The sequence below is a fragment of the Accipiter gentilis genome, chromosome 7, assembly GCF_929443795.1.
Source record: "Accipiter gentilis chromosome 7, bAccGen1.1, whole genome shotgun sequence".
In the NCBI taxonomy this organism is placed as follows: domain Eukaryota; kingdom Metazoa; phylum Chordata; class Aves; order Accipitriformes; family Accipitridae; genus Astur; species Astur gentilis.
Genome location: NC_064886.1, coordinates 21,477,147 through 21,496,896, shown reverse-complemented (window position 1 = coordinate 21,496,896; position 19,750 = coordinate 21,477,147). Strand labels below are relative to the sequence as shown.

General features: G+C 39.3%; 1 protein-coding gene across 1 annotated transcript in view; it reads left to right on the top strand.

Moving 5' to 3' along the window:
• Positions 1 to 19,750, top strand: part of GALNT9 (polypeptide N-acetylgalactosaminyltransferase 9) — a 162,050-nt gene that overhangs the window by 136,394 nt on the left and 5,906 nt on the right. The window contains exons 7-10 of the mRNA XM_049806990.1: positions 3,722 to 3,907; positions 7,352 to 7,489; positions 10,178 to 10,273; positions 18,945 to 19,112. Coding sequence (XP_049662947.1) covers positions 3,722 to 3,907; positions 7,352 to 7,489; positions 10,178 to 10,273; positions 18,945 to 19,112 — 588 coding nt within the window. The remainder of the gene's footprint in view (positions 1 to 3,721; positions 3,908 to 7,351; positions 7,490 to 10,177; positions 10,274 to 18,944; positions 19,113 to 19,750) is intronic.

Below are 19,750 nucleotides of genomic sequence, written 5' to 3'. Positions count from 1 at the left end.
CTTATCAGCTGGAGCTACTTCTGTGCCCTGCCCAGGGCATCTTTTGAGCCTCTATCTACCCTACCTTCAGTGAGGCCTGGGCTGTTGCCCCAGTTGTTGCCCTCCAATACAGGATTGATGAGAGCATGCTGTGATGTCAGAAACAAAATTTACTACTGGTGATTTGCCTCTCTATGGGGGAACAGAAGGCCGAGTTTGCTTTTCGGTGATGCGCACCCTCATAGCGACCGGCTCAGAGAGACCGTTCAACTTCCATGTTCTCAGTAAATGAACCTTGAAACACACAGTTAATGCTGGCAACAGAGTGTGAGAGGAATTACTCAGGTTGGAAATGTGTTGTTAGCGCGGAAGATGAGTCATAGTTATGGAAGTTGGTTTCCTCTGATTGCCTGAAACATGTCAATTTGGAGGGACTTGGGCATCGTTGTATGCTCACAGGTAGAAACAGTTTGCTTCCCATAGTAAGGCACTTTAAGAACTCTGCCTGATAAATGCTATATAGATGCATGCAATTATTTTTCTGGCATAATTTCATAGATGTGGAAAGAAATGGGTTGTTTACTACTGTTAAAATGGGTCATTAAATACAGTTTTGAAGATGAAAAGAGGAGGAGAATCAACTGGTTTTAGAGGCAGCCACTGACTTACCTCTCTATCTGTTTCATGCAGTAAAACTTTCCTTGTTCTTTCATCCTGCATTGTATTTCAGAGACTTCTTGCAGTTAGAGGCAGACAGGCAATGGTTTTCTGAACCACGCATGTCTTTCAATTCTGTGTCCAGCTGGGAGAGGGTGCTGCTAAACCTCCCCATCCTCTTGATTCAGACACAAGTCTTGAGTCTTCATCTAAACCTCACATGACTGCTCTGAACTACTGGGATCTTGGCTGGTTTTGGGTGCCCATGCTTGGTTGTACTACTGAAACTCTTTCATTTTGTGTACGATTAAGTAATCATTGGACTGGAAAGGGAGAGGATGAGCTTCACTCTGTACTTAGCAGTGCACTGGAAGGGGGTGGGGATGCAGAGACATGTCCATGCTCCATTGAACAGCAACTAATCCTTATGAAGTGAAACAGGAGACCTTGTCTGGCCTGAAAAGAAATGACCCATAGTCGAGCAGCCATGGCATTTATCTGGGATGTGGAGAAATGGTGGCACAATGATGTACACCTGGTGATACACAACTATCTAACTGCCTCCTCCCCATAGGCTGTACATCCAGTTCACTTTCTTTGGGATTGGAAATCCCATCCTTACCCTGGAAAACATCTCCCACTGGTGTTAAAAGTCACATATTCCAAAAAACCCCCAAGTAATTTGGGGTAAATTAGCATCTTCATAGGAAGCCAAATTTCCTTTATTACTTCCTGGCTGTTTCCTTCCTTCCTACTCTTCAGCAGGTTTTGTCTCTTGAAAGAGCAAAACAGGACTGAGGGGTAGGGGAAAGGAGAGACTGAATGTAAATGTAAAGCAATCTAGACGGCTGCAGATGGGGCGGTCACACCACAGTGCAAATTCACGCTGACTGCTGAGCACCAAAGATCCTGGCTGACAGGGTGAGCATTATCTGGCCTGAGGCTGCTGCTGCCTTTTTTTGTTGTGTTTTCTTCAAAGCCAGGTGTCTGAGTTCCCTGTGGATTTCATCTGGGGAGAATTTATTGCTGATAAATAACTGTTTGTGTTGAATTTACAGATGAGCTAAACTGTTTCCTTTAATGTTGCAGTTTAGTACCTTTTTCTTTTCAGGTTTGCATGAGCACTGGCATTTGAAGGAAATAAATCTGTTGCTCAGATAATGTATTTGCCTTTGGTACCAAAATATATAAATAAAAATTACAAGGTCATTAGCCATATCAAGAGAAAGAAAAATGTGCTGTGCATTAAATATCTGACTTCTAGGATGGTTTGGGCAAATAGCAGTATACTAAAGTATACTGCTCATTTCCCTTTCTGATCATGAAAATCAATTAATTCCTTTTTTTTTTTGGAGCACTTCCCCTTTGCACTGGAAACCTTCAGCATTTGTCAGTCCAAATTTATGAGCAGTGTGTTTTTTCAGTGTATTTTATTTATCAGATGCAAATTCCAGTGGCCAGTGATTTACTACAGAACTGTTTGGAAAGCAGCAAATAAATATTACCTAACAAAGTATTTAAAAAAAAAAAAAAAAAAAAAAAAAAAAAAAAGCCAAACTGGGGGGAAAGATTTCATCTGCTACTTCCCAAGCAATTTATCTTTGTCCCTGAGAAGGCAGGTTAGGTGAACTGCCCCAGTATTGTTCTGGAGTGCACCTTGTCTGGAAATGAGCTCTTACGCTCAGTAAAAGGCAGCCTTGGAAAGCAATGGATCATTGCTTATATTTTAATATTTTTTATTTATTTCAGCTAGACTATAGTACTAGGGGCAGACCTGAGGGAACTGAAATGTATAAGTTTCACTCACCCTGAATCATTCCTAATCTCACTGATTCAAAGAGACAAGTCCTCTTTATTTCTGACCACGGAGTTCAGACAGTAGATAATCAACAGGAAAAAATTGCATGGTATGGGTATGGTGGTGTCTGGGAAGGCTGGGTGATACAATCTCCACTCAGCCCCTTTTATCTATCTTCATCAACTCATAAGTGGTCATGTGTTGCTTCTTATGTGACTGGGTTGCAGGTAAAGGTATACAGGATAGTTGCACCAGAGGTTTCTCCTTTGCTTGTTGCCTGGCTGCGGCTGAGAGGTTGTAGGAGCACTGGGTGAGAAATGCGTCTGCTGTGCTCACATCTACTGCCAAGTGTGGCAGTAACCTCTGTTGCTAAATAAATGCACATTGTGATTAATGGAAGGATTTACCAAGGCATCCTGTGCTAAGACTTGTGTCTTATTCTTGGCTAAAATTTCCATGGGATGTCTTGTACCAGGTAAGTCAGTGCTTGTTTCTTACTGAAGGTAGGGCAAAGTGTGTTTGTGAAAGGAGAATTGCTGTGCTGAAAATCAGTGAAGCCTGCAAGGACTAGATTAGAAAAAGAAAAGAATAATTGACTGCCTCACTATCAAAGTCTAAGTTTCCATAATGAGAAAATAAGTGTGTTTCCATGCTTTTTCTGTTGGTATTGTGCATGTGGGTAATGTGGTTCCTCCTATTTCCCAAAGGTAATGTTCAAATCCCCACATAAAAGGCTCTGGTGTGGAATAGGTCATCTGAGCTGCTTATGTACACTAAATGTGTATCAGATTTTTCTGGCAGTTAAATTTAAACTATTAAAAGTTTGTTAGTTGGTTTGGAGAGCTGCTACAGTAACCCCTGCGTATATAGTGCCAAACACAGCCAGATGATATAACTGATTTTTGTTGAAGTTTCAGTAACAAGCACTACGTTAAATTAGTCCCTATGATAGAGGTTACCACCTTATAATTTGTCTTCTGCCTAATGGTTCCAAGAAAAATGACATTATGGGGCCATTACTTGGATATTTATGGCATCTAAACTTATGTACCTAACACAGCCAGCTGCATTCACCTCAGACTCATCTATAGTCAATGTGCAGAGAGGGGTTTCACCCCCAGAGCAGGTAAATCGGGCGATCGTTCTGAATCGTTAGATAGTATCCATCTCCGACTAGGGAACACTCTATATGCAGCATCTGAAAAGAAGCAGTTTATTGCCTTAAAAAGGAAAAAAAAATATTATTTTTTTTTTTTAAAAGTAATTTTTTTCCTCCAACTGTCCCAGGTCTGGCAGTGCGGAGGAAGCATGGAGGTGTTACCCTGTTCTCGCGTGGCGCATATTGAACGCACAAAGAAACCCTACAACAATGACATTGATTACTATGCAAAGCGCAACGCCCTGCGGGCTGCTGAGGTCTGGATGGATGACTTCAAGTCACACGTTTACATGGCGTGGAACATCCCCATGGCAGTAAGTATGGGTCACGTTCTTTCCTGAGCAGAGGCGGAAACGTGGATGGCTGTTCCTGGTTAGCTCTTTGAGGTGAAGGGTATTAGTACAGTTGTACAAAGTGGGCTAAGCTTACGGGGAAGAGTGCTTTCATGCTGGTGTGTGCTTAATACGGAGAGTTCTGCCATATAAACTTGCTTCCTCAGTGTAAGTTTTGTTGTACGCTCAGGAGCAGTGACACAGATTTATAATTTAACTAGAGCACGATGTTACAGGTTTATGTGCTTCCTCAGAAGAAGTCGTTAATTTGGGATGCCATTAAACTTTGAGGTGTTCATATGCTGTGGTGAGGACTACAGAAATGTCCATAAATAAATATCATCATTCATTGTGAGACTCAGTAGACCTCACCAGCATAAAAAACAAAGTATGCGATAAAAGAATCACACATTAACTAGCTTTATTGTCTACAGGCTGAGAGTTGCAATGTGGACACATTCTGTTTCTTACTCTGCATACGAATTGTAGATGGCATGTGGGGACCTCTAGGAATCCATGTAATATAAATATTAGATAAACTGTAGGTTCAATTTATCACTTTATTCTGTAAGTATATCACATGCTACATCTCCACTGAGCATAATTCTCGTACAGAAGAGATGTATGTTATATCCCAGTCAGGTGGAGGCTGACTGCTGCTGTATTCTTTAGTGGTATTTGCACCCAAATTATTCATGCAAAGGGGCACAGGGAGAGCAGCTGAGGGGACACATACTCTGATCTGTAGGTAATGATGGTTTATTAACCCTTATATGAGGGGTTTGTCCAGAGCTGATTGAAGTAAATGGAAACAGGAATGTTCTTTTCAGGACAGGAAAATATGCCAGCCCAGCAGTGTCTTTGTGAATATTCAGTTATGACCTAGAGTCCATCAGTCACAGGAGTCTTGTCAAAGACTTCATTGGATTTAGTCTGTGTCCTAAATACCTACTTGCACTTTGGTACCTAGGTAATATATCAAAAACCATTTTTGTTCATTCCTGTTGTAGTTTTGAAAATACATATACCTAAAGGAGCAATGTTTCATTCTTCTCCATGTGTTGTCTGAATATGTCAGATGTTTGCACTTGTCCAAATTTCACTTACTGCTGTTCAGTATTGGACACTCTGTGAAAGGTCTCTATGAAGATGTGTTCTTTTGGCATGAGAGGTAACTGCAGAGAATTATTTTGCCTCAAGAAAAGGCAATACTGCATAACTTATTTTCCACACAAGATTTCTGTGATAGTAGGAGGAAGACAAAGCAGTGTCCGTCTAAGTTTTTAGGGGCATTTTGGCCCTGTCTGCATGCATTTGATAAAATGGTCAGTTTCAAATAGGAGATGAACAAGTAACCTTGGTAAATTTGTTTGCTTGATGCTGTCTGCAAATGAATTCTGAGAAAATACAAGGTATTTAAATAAGCATTTACACCAAACCATGATTTCCTTTAATCTCTCTGGGATTACTTATTGATGTGTTTTTCTGCACTGAGCTATACAGAAGTGCTTTAAAAAAAACCAGGCACATCTGCACATCTGCATTAAGAGACATAAAATCAGCAGAAGCACTGAACATTAAAATATTCTTTCCATAAAATAAATTGATTGATAAAATGTGCATCATAAAAATAACCCCATTAGCACTCAGGAAAAGGAAGCTAGTGTAGTGTTCACAGAGTTATTCCACTGTAGTATTCAAACTAGATTACTAAGTAGTAGTGTACTGTTACAAGCCATAAGAAAAACCTTCTGAGGAGAACTAGAAATCTTACTGCCTGGTTAAAAAGAGTATGTCCACATACTGAATTCTGTGGACACCTCATTCTTGTACCAGCGCACTGTAACCCACACAGGATGACTGCAGCTAATACAGAAGTAAGCACATCATTTTCATAGCTGCTCTATTCACTGCTCTTGTGTTCTGTAGGAATGGCACTGCAAGCAGGGCACTCTATTGCCTCATTTTAGAATAGGGCAGAAAGGAGGGAAGTAAAATATATTTTTTCTCCCATACCAAAACCCATCCAAATTAACCCTTTCGTAACTCTCATCATCTTTTTCACAACTTGCTCCCTTCCAAGTTATTGAGGAGCTGTGCATAATGTGTCTTGATTACCAAATTATCTTTGGACACATCTGCAAGATCCTATTCCTATAATCTTCAGCAGCAGATCAGCATAGCTTTATTTTAGTTAACCAAATATTTAGTATGGCCCTGCTTATGATCTATTCCTTGACAATTTTAGCGATAAAGGAATCTTATATTGAATGATTTATTATACTGAGTGCCTCCAAGAATTGCTCTCCTTCCATGTATCCTGAAGTAGTACGTAAATTAACATTCATTTGAATGGATGCTGCATAGAGAGCTCATGACAAAGTATGTCTCAGCAAGCAGCAGTGCGCACAGCAAACTCTTTATATGGCAAATAGAAAAACCTGTTCAGTATTACACTTGTATTCTCTCCTGAAAACTGGACATCTGTTGGGGTTTCTAATAAACCCTGAGCTAAGATTTGCTGCTGTCTTGTGACCCTGCATTAGCCATAATTTGTAAAATGTACAGAAATCTTTCTGGAGGAAATGTGTACAAGGCACTTAAGACAGATCCACGCAAAACTCCCCAGTTTCAGTCTGTTTGATTTATACAGTGTCGGAAAAGATTTTTAGATGAGGTAACTCTTACCGTCTTAATGTTGAACTGTGATGATTTATAATAGTTTAAATCAACAGACGCTAACTTAGGACCTGGCATTTTTTAAATGGCTGGGTGTGATCATATTGATTTGACTCTTCCAGCCTGTGTTTTTCATGGGATTTGTATTTAAACATGAATTAAATTCTGAAGTAGAATTATAAACAAGGTTTTGAGTTTAACTGCATTTTATGTCTCAAGTCTGCAAATGAGCTCCAGTTCCAGTAAAAACTTAATGCTGGTCTCCGCAAATCTTTAATGGAGCTTAATGACTTTTTGAGCAGCTCTGCTTTGAAGTTTTAACAGGTCTGTTCTGATCTCATTTACATCAGTGAATACCCAAGGCTGTTACTAGAGTAAACCATGATCAAGCTGCCATATCTTAGATCAGAATTACCGCCTAAATTCCTAACAAATCTGAAAGCAAAGGAGTTCAGGTTTGATTGCAAACATTTAGAATTGCTGTAAGTAACAACATTCTTATTGTATTCTTATTATTTTGATTTATGTTTGTTTTTTGCTTGTTTATTTTCCTTCTTTTTCCACTGACTTTCATTAATATTTATTGTCTGCTCTCAGCAGCTGTTTGATGAGTTGCTGCTTACAAAAGAGAGAGAAGAGAGGGAAATACAGCTTGCTATAGAAAATGAACTCAAATTTTGTTTCAGTAAAGAAAACAACTCTGAAGGCAATGCAGTGAGATTTCTTTATTCTCTTCCTGCTTTGTAGAACCCTGGAGTTGACTTTGGAGACGTTTCTGAAAGAATAGCTCTACGACAGCGACTGCAGTGCCGGAGTTTTAAGTGGTACTTGGAGAATGTCTATCCTGAAATGAGGGTTTATAATAATACAGTCACTTATGGAGAGGTACTGTATGTCTTTGAAAATACATCATGGCTGTATTAGAGCAGTCCATTCATCTTAGTGGTGGGTCTCAGGATGTACAGAGCAATTTCAAGTCAGCACAGTAGTAGCAACAGAAATGCCCTCCTCTACTTTTAATCAGCACTAAGAAGTGTGGCTTTGAGAAGCACTGTCCCTCTCACTGGAGTATATCAGATGAAATCACTCTCACTAATGATGATACACAACCTCCTTGGCTTTCATTTTAAAATACAGCAGCTCTGAGAACATAAATTTGAGGTAATCATTTTCCCAAATAGGATGCCACAGATGTCATCAAGAAAACATCAGCAGTCAAGAGAGCTAAAATAATTACAGTTAATGAGAACAGTCGAGTTTGCTGAATTTGTTTTAGGTAAAGAACCATCCCTTTTTTGGGTTTTGCCAGACTATTTGAAGGATTACATTAACTTTATTAATTCCTTTTTGCAATCCTACCTGTTCAGGATAAAAAGGGACATATTGTTGTTCAGATTACGAGGTGAGGCTACCATTTGGCAGGTCTTTTCCTCGTCATGAAAAAAGTCATTATAAGAAAAAGAATTTTGCTGCTTTGTGCTCAGATTCTGTATTTTCATTTGCACTTGTGTACCAGTATTGAGGAAGACCTTGGAACACCTACTCAGAGATAGCTGAGTGGATAGGTTACTTAACCCTAATAAAATGCTGGATCCGAATGTGCTGGAAATGTGTAGACGTTTCAGTTCACCTCAGCTGTCTGGATCATTTCTTCCTCTTCTGTGAACCAATCAAAACTCCCACATATGCTTGACCTCAGTCTTTAAAGGAGTCAGACATGCCTTCTGTAACTCTTTAAATCTCTATCACATGCCTGCAATGTAGGGACTGCTGTCACTTGTGACTGTGAACTGGGGTGAAGTTCTCGGAGCTCTCCTGCTGCATAATGTTTTTAAGATTCTGTTTTAATTGTCTACATGAACTACTATTAAATTCAAAGGCAATGTATTTTCACACAAGACAACTAAATGGACATTATTCCTTTCTGTTCCTTTTGATTGACTTCATATAAAAATAAGTCGAGCACTTCAGATATTGATACAAAGTGCAAGTTTTATTGCATAATATCACTTTGCATCCTAATATAACTATCCCTGGCAGTAACTGAGGAAAGACATTTAGTAAATTCAACAGGAGCTATTAGTAACTGTCAGCTCTGAGAAGGCTGTTAACTGCGAAGAACATTGGCAGAACTGCCAATGTTGTGTCAATTATACCAGACAGTTAGCAAGCTGGGCTGTAAAAAGAAGTTTGTTTCTGTTGAGTGGTCACATAGAAGGTTCTTGAGTCAAACAGGAAGTTTAGTGATGCAAGTATATAATTCATTAAAATTTATAATAAAATGGAGCCACACAAGCTATTTAGCTAGTATAAACTGGCATAGTTCACTTTCAGTCTTACATGCCCATAATGAAAAAACTAGAGGCTTCATCCTAAATGACATCAAGCTTGTTATTAAATACTTTCTCTTCTGGTTATTTTCCTGGAGGAAAAGATGTCTGGATTTTAGTGAGTTTAAAGGAAAATAAATGTATTGAGTAGATGTGAAACAGATTGAAACAGTAGTAAAAATATATTTCCTAGTGACTCAATTCACATTTTTTAAAGCCATGTCATAAAGCTGTCTTCATCTTCTTTAGCCTTTATAGTACCCGAGTCATAAACTAAACCTCCTGAAATTTAACTGTTGGTGAGCCCCCTTATCCGATCAGATCCCCTGTTATGCTCATACACCGTAATATGAAGGATTATTTACTGTTTTTTCCGACATCTCCTGCAGCAGCTATTTCTATATTATGGGGGTGGCCAGACAAATACTGCACAGTCTAAACCAAAACTGACCTGTTGACTCTTTCAAAATGTCCGTCTAAATAACTTGTTTAAGATACCTGTAAAATTTTTCTATGTCCAAAATATGTGTGTAATACTTCTAGCCTGAAGAGAAAGGCAGGCCTGAAATTTCACAAGACCTCCAGCCCGCTTTTATAGACTTGTAAATTCTTCTTGTCTGGGGAGACACATGAATTTTTCATTTCATTGGATCTCTGAACCCACACTTTAAATATATTGAAAACCTTCCAACACTGCTTATCATTGCTGTATCCTTTCACAACAATGTGCTTTACGTCACCTCTGTACATAATCATATACTATGTTCTCAATTCAAATAATTTTTTTTCACATGCTTTTTTTAGTTTTATATAACCAATAGAAGCAAACAAAAGGGTGCCACATCCAACACCAATCCTGGGTAGTTCCTATGCCGTTCGGTGAAGTCACATTCTCAACATATAGGGTCAAAATTTATATTTACACAAGGGTAATTTGGAGCAAAATTTGGCCTGGGTTTCTTAAAGTGAATTTAATGGGGGTTTGATCTTTGAGTAACTGCTAAAAATATAACTCTTACCCAAGGTCTGTAAAGACAGCAGTTGTCCAAATAATGTCTTTTCTTGTAGCAAATTCAGTGTTGGCATCATCTCATATCTGGAGAATAAGCATGTGTTTCTCAGAGAACAGTTTTACATACTAGTTGTTTCAGTAGCTGTAGTGCAGCTAAGATTTAGCTAGATTGGACTTGCATCATACAGATTAATTTCTAATACAACTGTTTTCTTTCTGATCCGGTTATAGGTGCGTAACAGCAAAGCTAGTGGCTACTGCTTAGATCAGGGAGCTGAAGAGGATGACAAAGCAATCCTTTATCCATGCCATGGAATGTCCTCTCAGGTAAATGGTTAAAATCCCATAATTAATGAGAAACCTTTAACTTAAAGAATTTTCAGAAGAAACAAAAAGTAATTTGGTGCATTTGAGTTGAGTTTGGCAGTACATTCCTGAGCTGCAAAGGAAAATATGTGGCTTTACTCCAGTCTTTTTGGGTGCCCTTTCCAAGGCTGTTCAGCATATGAATCTATACATCAAAGGTGCCAGTTAGGAAAACAGAAGAATCATGACTATTTGTTTTAATAACAGAGCGATCCACCGCAGATTAATGAATTTAGACAGTTTGTATGAGTGAGAAGCTCTTCTCGTTATGACTTGACTTATTCTAGGAATAGTACCTCTTTAAATTAACTGTTCATTGGTCCAATAGACTCCTGTGAAGAAATGATTTAGCAAGCTGCTGATGTGATTCCCCAAGTAGGCAAAAAGTTAAGCACATATTTAACATCAACTTCAAAGGGAATTAAGAATATCTTTTAAGTTAATACTTTTCTAAAATAGAAGATTTTTCTTTTGCCAGTCCCCATGCATATTATTATTTTCTTACAGATGTCTGAAGATTAAAAAATGACATTTCTTCTTTCCATGTCCATAGTGATGTTACTTGTTTTTTAAATACAAGTTGGATATTATTTAAATCCAGGACTTGAGCTTCTTCTGAAATGTAATTCTAGTTTCTTTTGAAGTACCATCTGAATCAAAACTATGTTAATGTATATTCTCTTGTGTAAATAAACTCTAACTTTATCACGGACTTAACAATTATCTAAAGTTCAATTGTATGTATATTGATTTGGAGTCCTGGCGCATACATCGTCATGGAGGCATAACAGGAGTTGTAAAATATAAATATTGCCTATTGTGCTTAATTGCAAGCTGGTGAAGAGTCATACCTTATTAGAGCAGTGTGATAGACAGTAATTCCTACTGACAAAAGGTCCTTTTGGCAGGATCATTATGGATCATTTGGCTGAACACTTTCCTAGTAGAGGCAGAAGGAACAGCTTTTGAGTCAGGTAACAAAATAGTGTTGCTTAATTAGATGTAAATGAGCTTTCCAGGAAGACTGTAGTTTGAGATGTCAGGGCACTCAGAGTTCAGTCTCTTGCTCCATTCTGACCAGAAAGTTACAAATTTAAGTCCTTCTAGGAAGTCCCTTCGCAACATCTAATCTCCTGTTATTGTGCCAGCATTGAGAAGAACAACGAAACAAATGGTTCTGTCTGTAATTTATTTTTCAATTTAAGCCCTTAACCTACTTGTTTGCCTCCATGACTCCTGTTTCATAGAATATGCTTTGACCTCCAGAAGAAGAAAATCAAGGACATAAGTTACCGTGAATTTATTGGAAAGGAAGTGCGATGTGCCCAGCTTGTCGTGACTAACTCTAGTAAATTTTGGGGCATAAAGTAGCTCACCTCTCACATCCAGTTCTGACCAATTTTTTCCATTAAGGAACAGGTCATTTTCCTTTTAGTAAGATGTAAATATATTGCCTAGTAGATGATGCCTTTTGAATTGTAGGCCCTATACTTGACACTGGGCAGCTCTTCTCAGGTGCAAATAACAATACACAAAGTATTTACTGCCCAAGAAGCTGAACTTGGGCAGTGACCAGTTAAATCCCTTCTGGCTCACTTCTGCTAGATGTCTTCAGTCTCCTGTCTATGTGAATTTTCTGGAAATGCCTGAAAAGCTGTTTTTAGACTTTACATTACAGCCACAAGCTAGAGCCCTTTTGTTACTAGTGCTGTATAAATGTATAAAAGGAGAAAGTCACTCCTCCCAAACCCTTAAAATCCAAAGCATCCCCTGTGTGTGAGAATTATAAAAGTATGGGAAAGGCAAAAAGTTAATCTACCAAATCATCCTGCATGCTTTCCGTTTCCTCTTAAAAAAAAAAAAAAGGAAAAAGGAAAAAAGTTTTAATTCTGCAAGAAACACCAAGCAGAAGGCAGAGGTGATGTTTTATCTAAGTTGAGTATTTCACAGACAAGCATGGGTTGGAGTCACTCAAATGCAGCCAAGTTAATTAATGATTACACAGCTGGAAAACTTCTATCATCTCACCACAATTTACAAAATTAATTCAGTATGAGAACCACAGCTGCACAAACCCTAATCAAGGATATTCAAGCACATAGCATGAAAGGTGTTGACAGCAAGCATTTTAATATATTAAATAAACATTTTTAAAGCCCCTTTTCTAATCAGCCTGGGTGAGCCTAGTTGTCTGCTATGTTTAGCTTTCAGTTTCTGACATTTTTTCATCTCAAGCATAGGGCATAAAGTACCCCTACTGAATTGAGATTTGGGTCAGTTGTACATGCCCTACTGAATATAAAAGAATATAAACATGGAACTCATTTTCAGCAGTTAGGTTATCACTGGTGCTTGATATGTCCTACCGGTGTGAAAGCCTCTCACTATTCATCTACAGTCTTGTTTGTTTTTCATACTCTTCAATTCTGACAAGCAAATTACCAGTGATTTTAGTACACACATGGTTCCACTGAAACCAACAGAAGTCAGTCAAGTGTTTAAAGAAAGCTGAGTTAGGCACAAGATTACTGTTCATCTGTGATAAAATGTTCTTTTCTTCTACTCAGCCCATTTCCCTTGCATATTGCACACCTCTGAATGGTGTTGTCCTTCATTACCAGTGAAAAATAAAAGCGCTCCACCGTTACTGCTCCATGAACAAAATGCCTTTTCCTATGTGTATTCTCAAGATCAGTTTTTACCACAATAAATCACATCTTTTCAATGACATCAGCTTTTAAATTTCTTTAGTCAAACAGGGACAAGCTCTTCTATGGATGCTCTGGAATGCATTTAGCCTGAGTTTACATCAATTTAGCTTAATGAATTTGACTCGAGCTAAGTCAGTGTAAGCTAATGGGAATATACAGGCAAGGTTTTGCATCAGTCTAAGCTGATTTCAACACTCGCTTTACAGAAAAGTAGTGTCATTTTTATCTGTGTTCATTAGATCTGCAGTTTGAATCTAACCCCTTTCAGGAAAAAAGGTTTGCAAATACTGCTGGGAGAGCAGCAGGGAACAGTCCAGGGCTAGAGAAAATTCAGAAACTAAGCAATATATTGGGAGTCTTGAACTGCCTTGCCTCTGCATGTGGCTTGTCTTGTACAATCACCCGTAAAGCCCATTGGTTCTATAGCACTGCATAATACCCTTTTGCTGTAAACCAATTTTTTTTTAAAAAGGGGGCAGGGGGAGGTTGACAACACAACCCCCCAAAAGTGGAATGTGTTGTTCTGGAAGCTTCTTAGAATGGTTATAGGACACGCAGGTTTTGAACCATGTGAGACTCCCCACTTACACAGCCTCAGTGGAAATATTCACTGTCTCAGAGTCTGTCTTGAATGCTGTGATGTGGAGCTGATTACGTGGCATATGAAAGAAGAGGAGAAGTTAATAAAATAGCATCCTAGGATCACAGGGCTGTGGTGAACAGCCTCCTTCTCCACCCTCCTCTCTTCCCTTTCACACTGAGAGAAAGGGGAGGCACGGCAGCTGTGAAAGTGAGAACTCCTTTGGCATTGAGATCAAGCCGAAAGAAGGGAGATCTCAATGTTCGCATTCCTGGAGCTCACAGCTTCGCAAACAGATGGAATAAGAGGAGATGAAAGGCTTTGCTTAAACTTGCTTGAGGGCAGATATTTAACATTTTGCTTGGTAGAGCTATGGTTTTCCAGAGTTGCACACTGGGTAGCAGGTCTGATTGCTTGGAGCAGGGTGGATGAAAAGGTAGTTTCTTAACTTGCAGGAAGCAGTGGGTGAGATTCTGTAACCTGGAAGTTTGGTAACTTGTGACCCGTTTGTCTTGTGGTGACAAGTATTCTGGACACTTAAGGTACTTCAGATTCCTGTGTAGCTCACTGTTGCAGTTGCTATGTCAGCTTACAGCCTACCTTAACCTGCGGGGCTGAAGGATCATTAAAGATTTTCTTTTGCTTGGAGAACAACAGTGAGAGATAGGGGTTAAAGTTAGTGTGGAAAGCTACCAGACCCATGTGTGTAACTGCTTCCTACAAACAACTACCTGTCGTTATTTTTTGCTTTTTTTCACTTGACTGGAAACTAGAAGGAATGGATTTTCTGAAGTAAAATCCTTCTGTTAAAAGCTGGCATTTACTTATCACATTGATGCTCCTGGAGGATCACCTTCCATAGGTAGCACCACTCACTATTTTTGAACCAGATTTGGTGGTTTTCATAAACAACCTTTGACATCTTTTCCATTCTGCTCAGATTTCTAAATGTTGAAGGAAAACCTGTCCTATGTTATCGTAGGTACAGCAGATAGTATCGGGATTAGATCTTGGAGTATTTAATAGAGTGCTTAGTTTCAGTGTCACTTATGTGGATCCTTCAGCTCTTCTCAGATAAAAGAGAAAAACCGAGCAAAGGTCCATCCTTATGTGATCTATAAAACTGCTTCTGTTCTGCTGCTTGCAATGGGAGTGTGTGGATACCTAAGGTTCTCAGCCCATCAAGACTTGCACAGGCTTTTTTTTTTTTTTTTTAAATGAACAGGATTGAATATTCCTTAATAAAGGGGACTTTGTCATTAGATTTTGGCTGGCTGGCACTGGGAATGGATTTGGTGTGATGTATCTTGCCCACAGTTCTAATGCAAATTCACAGGTTATTTCTTTTTTGGTATGGCAGTGGCACTTAAGATCAAATTTGAACACAGCAGGTGTAATTTTCACGATTTCATTGACTCTCTCAGTTTCTGCTTTCTAGTCTACAGTAATAAGCAACTTACTTTAATGCTTATTTTATTTTCACAGTTTATGTTGTCTCTAGGAAGTTATGATATGGAGTCTTTGGAGGGAGATGTTATTAATCATATAGTAGTTTCCTGAACCTTAATTTCTGGTCTGATTTTGCAGCAGCAGGCACTAAAGCTTTACTATGTAATATGGTCTGAACTGATAATAGTTTGTGGGTGGCTTTTTTAGAATTTTATTTTATTTTATGATAAGCCTAAGTTTTTATGACTGTTGGAACTCCTGGCAGAAAGTACAGATTCAGGAAAATTAAGCCCATGGTGTTCTGTTTGTCTCGTCATTGTATAGATAGCAGTTTCTTGCACCGGGCCATCTCTGACTCTGTTGAGCTGTCACACAATTGCCATTTTCAACATTGGGGATAGTTTAGAGTTAGCATACCTTCCGCTTGTACAGCCTAAGCAAAAATGGTGCTTTCTGCTTTGACAGGCTTGTGTATAATAGTGCCTTTCCCAAGTTCATGGCTACTGTGATGCAGAGCACATGCAATTCTGGCTATTGAGATTCTAATGACAAAGAATATTTTAAACCATTTTAATAGTGGTACAGAAAATGCTGCTCATCTTAAACCACAGGAAAAATTGATCCTATACTACAAAGCAGGTAGCTTATTATAAACAGTGGTTCTGATTATCTAGATAAGGCAAAGCCAACCAGGTTGCTAGGTGGTATTTTGGGACCTGGAGAGATATAATAAAGACTGCAAGATGAACACATTTCCCAGTCAGTGTAAGTTTCAGCGATGCCTGCAGTTCATTTGAACTCTGCTGAGTACCTATTAGATATAAGAAGTGTGAAATACACAGGCAGGTTTTACTTTCCAAAAAAAAAAAAAAAAAAAAAATTATGGGGTTTTTTCCATCCTTTATATGGGAAAAAAGGAAATTAATTTGTCCGAGCTGGCAGTCCATTCACATTTTGAATCACTTTGCTTGCTTGAGCTTCTTTTACATATGTCCCCTATACCTTTATAGTCAAAGGCCAAAAAAAAAAAAAAAAAAAAAAAAGTGTCTCGATTTAGTGTGTATAGACAGTGCCTTGACAATGACATTGTTCATACCAAGGAGCATCCTCATGTGGTTATCCCTCTGCTTTCTTTGATGTAGACTCTGTTCTAACTCTGTGCTTCACATGATTGCTCTGAACAGAAGTGGCAGGTGGGAAAATGAACACATACTTTGTCAAAGGGCATCTGGTCTGGGAGCAAGTAGACCATGTTCTTTTTACCACCAGCAAGATATGATTATTCACAGCATGATTCTTCTGAGGTTAATAAGGATGGCGGTAGAAAGCTAGGCTCTAATTTGAGGTTTTTTGATTGACTCTTAATGATATCTCAGGCACTGGTCAGTAGCATCCAATAAATGGCAGGCACTTCTGACCTTCCTTCCCTTTCTTGTTAAGTAATTTCAGCCATATAACAGCAATAAGACCAGGCAGGCAGTGAATTTCCTGGGTGATAATTGCATTTCTTCGGTGGCTCAGATCTTCACCCTGCAGCATCCAGCCTTAGAGCATACAAGCCATGTAGCTGACTTCATTTTGCAGTCTTTTGGCACCTGGGTGCTGCACTTGACTACTTCTAGGGTAAGGAGGACAAAATATTTTGCTGGTGTAATGACTCTGGATTTAAACACAGAAGAAGTGAGAAGTCGATACATCTAATTTGATGTATTGGCCTGCTGCCAAATTAACATTGTGCATTTTCACATTAATGTGCTTTGAAATCTCCCTCAATAAGCTCTCCCTCAACCATTCTAGAAAGCAGCAGTAATTAAGGGGTTTACTTATTAATTTTTGCAACTTATGAGGACTCCATCACTATCATAGTTATCTCAGTGCAATGTGATAGAGAGTGAGCTGACAGAGCCCCTTTTCCCTCTAAATGAGCATCCTAAAACCACCATTAAGGCTTTGAGGCTTTATTAGAATACAGATTGAAAAAAATTGTAGTAGCGAAAAATCAGATCTGGAAGAGGCAGAATAAAGGGTTTGAAATCAACCTTCCTTCATCAAGACTCTGTTCTTCAGGCCTGCTATCATCCAGCAGTTCTTCAGTGGCTTCTTGGGTTGCGAGAAACTCTTCAAGGTCCCCAGTGTGTCCCTAGGAAAAGCTTTCTTTTCCTCCAGTGCCTTGAGATGTGGGTTTATGCCTGCTGCCTGCTCTCCCAGGAGCTTGCAGGCTCCGCACTGGCTGTGTCCTGTCCCGTGCATGCTGTGTGGGAGGTTGTGCCGTCCCAGCAAGCTCGTAGCACTCTGAGAAGGAGCAGTGTCACCCTCCTCTCTGACCCAAAATGTAGCAGTGTGAGAAGGCAAATGGGCAGCCACCATCTACTTACAGAAAAAGGCTGCTGTGAACAAAGCAAAACTGTTCTCTTCCATCGCAAATTTGTATTGTGACAATTGGTCCTGATTGACAAGACAGATATTCTTTAGGTCCTTAAATATTTTTCCCTTGGTCCAATATTAATGTAATAAAATATATTCTGGCAAGCTGAGATTACAGGAGACCAATTTTTTTACCTCACCTTCTGCATACAGATTTTTTTTCTCAAGGGCTGTTTTACTGTGAATGACTTGAGGCAAGTGAAATCATCACTTGAATTAGAAGAAAGGTTAAAAAAAAATTACTCTTCTGTAAAAATTAACATGAATGACTGTGCCTAAGTTTTTTTTTATTAAAAAACCTCCTCTAAAATAATAAATGGCCCTCACCTGAAGCCTCTAATTACAGCCAGTAGCATTTACCACATCACTGAATTACAGAACAGTTAAGCCTTGCACAAAACTGAAATATCAGAGTGTGGTTCTTTATTATATAAGTCTGAATTGTAGAATGGTTTGAGCTGGAAGGGACCTTAAAGATCATCTAGTTCCAACCCCCCTGCCATAAGCAGGGACACCTTCCACCAGACCAGGTTGCTCAAAGCCCCATCCAGCCTGGCCTTGAACACTGCCAGGGATGGGGCATCCACAGCTTCTCTGGGCAACCTGCTCCAGTGTCTCACCACCCTCATGGTGAAGAGTTCCTTCCTAAATATCTAATCTAAATCTACCATCTTTCAGTTTAAAGCCATTACCCTTGTCCTACCACGACATGCCCTTGTAAAAAGTTCTCTCCAGCTTTCTTGTAGGCCCCATTTAGGTACCGGCAGGCTGCTGTAAGGTGTCCTCAGAGCTTTCTCTTCTCCAGGCTGAACGACCCCAACTCTCTCAGCCTGTCCTAATAGGAGAGGTGCTCCAGCCCTCTGATCATCTTCATGGCCCTCCTCTGGACTCACTCCAACAGGTGCATGTCCTGAAGCATATGTTAGCAAATTCGCAGTTATTTCCCTCAAGGTTTCTTCTTCTTTTTTTTTCTCTCATATTTTTGGATACTGGTTGCATAGTTGGATTTTTTTCAGTTACATTTATTTACAAAACCCAATTAGACTTGTTGCTATCAATAGCCTCTAACAGAGCTCTTAAGAACAAACTGCATGGCAAATTGACATCGTGTCCTTGTTAAATCAGCTCCTGCTGAGTGGGTATGATTTACATATTGATTACTTCACTTTCTTGATTGCCCTTTTGCAGTGAAATAGTGGGTAGAGAATGGTGGGGAGCAGAGGTGTGAAAGAAGGGAATATTGTGTTCTACAGAGACCCTATGTTGGTAAAACAAGTTTCCCAAGCTTTGCCCTTGAACAGCATGTGCTAGACTGGGAAGGTCCCAACATGTGGAAGGACAAAGGACTCCTCAGCAGCACTTGGGGCAGAAGCTGGCAGGGAAGGCAGCTGCAGGTCGGCTTTGTGTCCCATCGCTGGGGTCCCTGGGGCTGCAGTTAAAAGTCTTCCCCTTCCTTTCTTCCCCACAGCTTGTCCGCTACAGCTCTGAAGGCGTCCTGCAGCTGGGGCCACTGGGCTCCACGGCCTTTCTGCCTGACTCTAAATGCCTCGTTGATGATGGGAAGGGCAGGACACCGACGCTGAAGAAGTGTGAAGATGTCCTAAGGCCAGCACAGAGGTTCTGGGATTTCACACAGGTATGGAAGGAAGAGCTCAGGGAGCTTTGCAGAGGTAAATTGGAGAGGAATGCTGCTCTAGAGAATATTTAATGAAAAAAGAGGAGCTCTTTAGAGGGCTATTCTAGGAATCCCCACTTATGCCTTCTAGAAATAGTCAGATATGTTTTCCATAGGTCATGTGCTATCCAGGTATTTTCTTATATTATTACTAGGAATTTTGGGGTGTGCTTTCTAAGAATTTTTATTTTTCCTTTCTTGGACATTTCTCAATTTCTGTAGTGATTGTCAAGAACGTACTTGTAAATTTTTTTCCATGTCTAGGAATTTTTGTTTCTAGAACTTTTCCAGGATTTTCATAGCATCATTCTAGGAATTTAGATTTAGAGCTTTCAAATAATTTTTAGGGCTTTTGAAGGCATTCTTACAGTTTCTGGGATTTCCTGTATCTTTGGGTATGTAGGGATTCTCTAATACTTTTTAGAGATTTTTCTAGTGATTTCTGGGAAATTTTCTAGCAATTCTGAAATCTAGAATTATCAAGGAATTTTTTTGCATTTTGTATGGATTATCAAGTTCTCCTAGAAATTTTTAGCACTTTCTAGGGACTTTTATCACTTGATATATACAAAACTTTCCAGGCATTTTGTAGTGCTTTC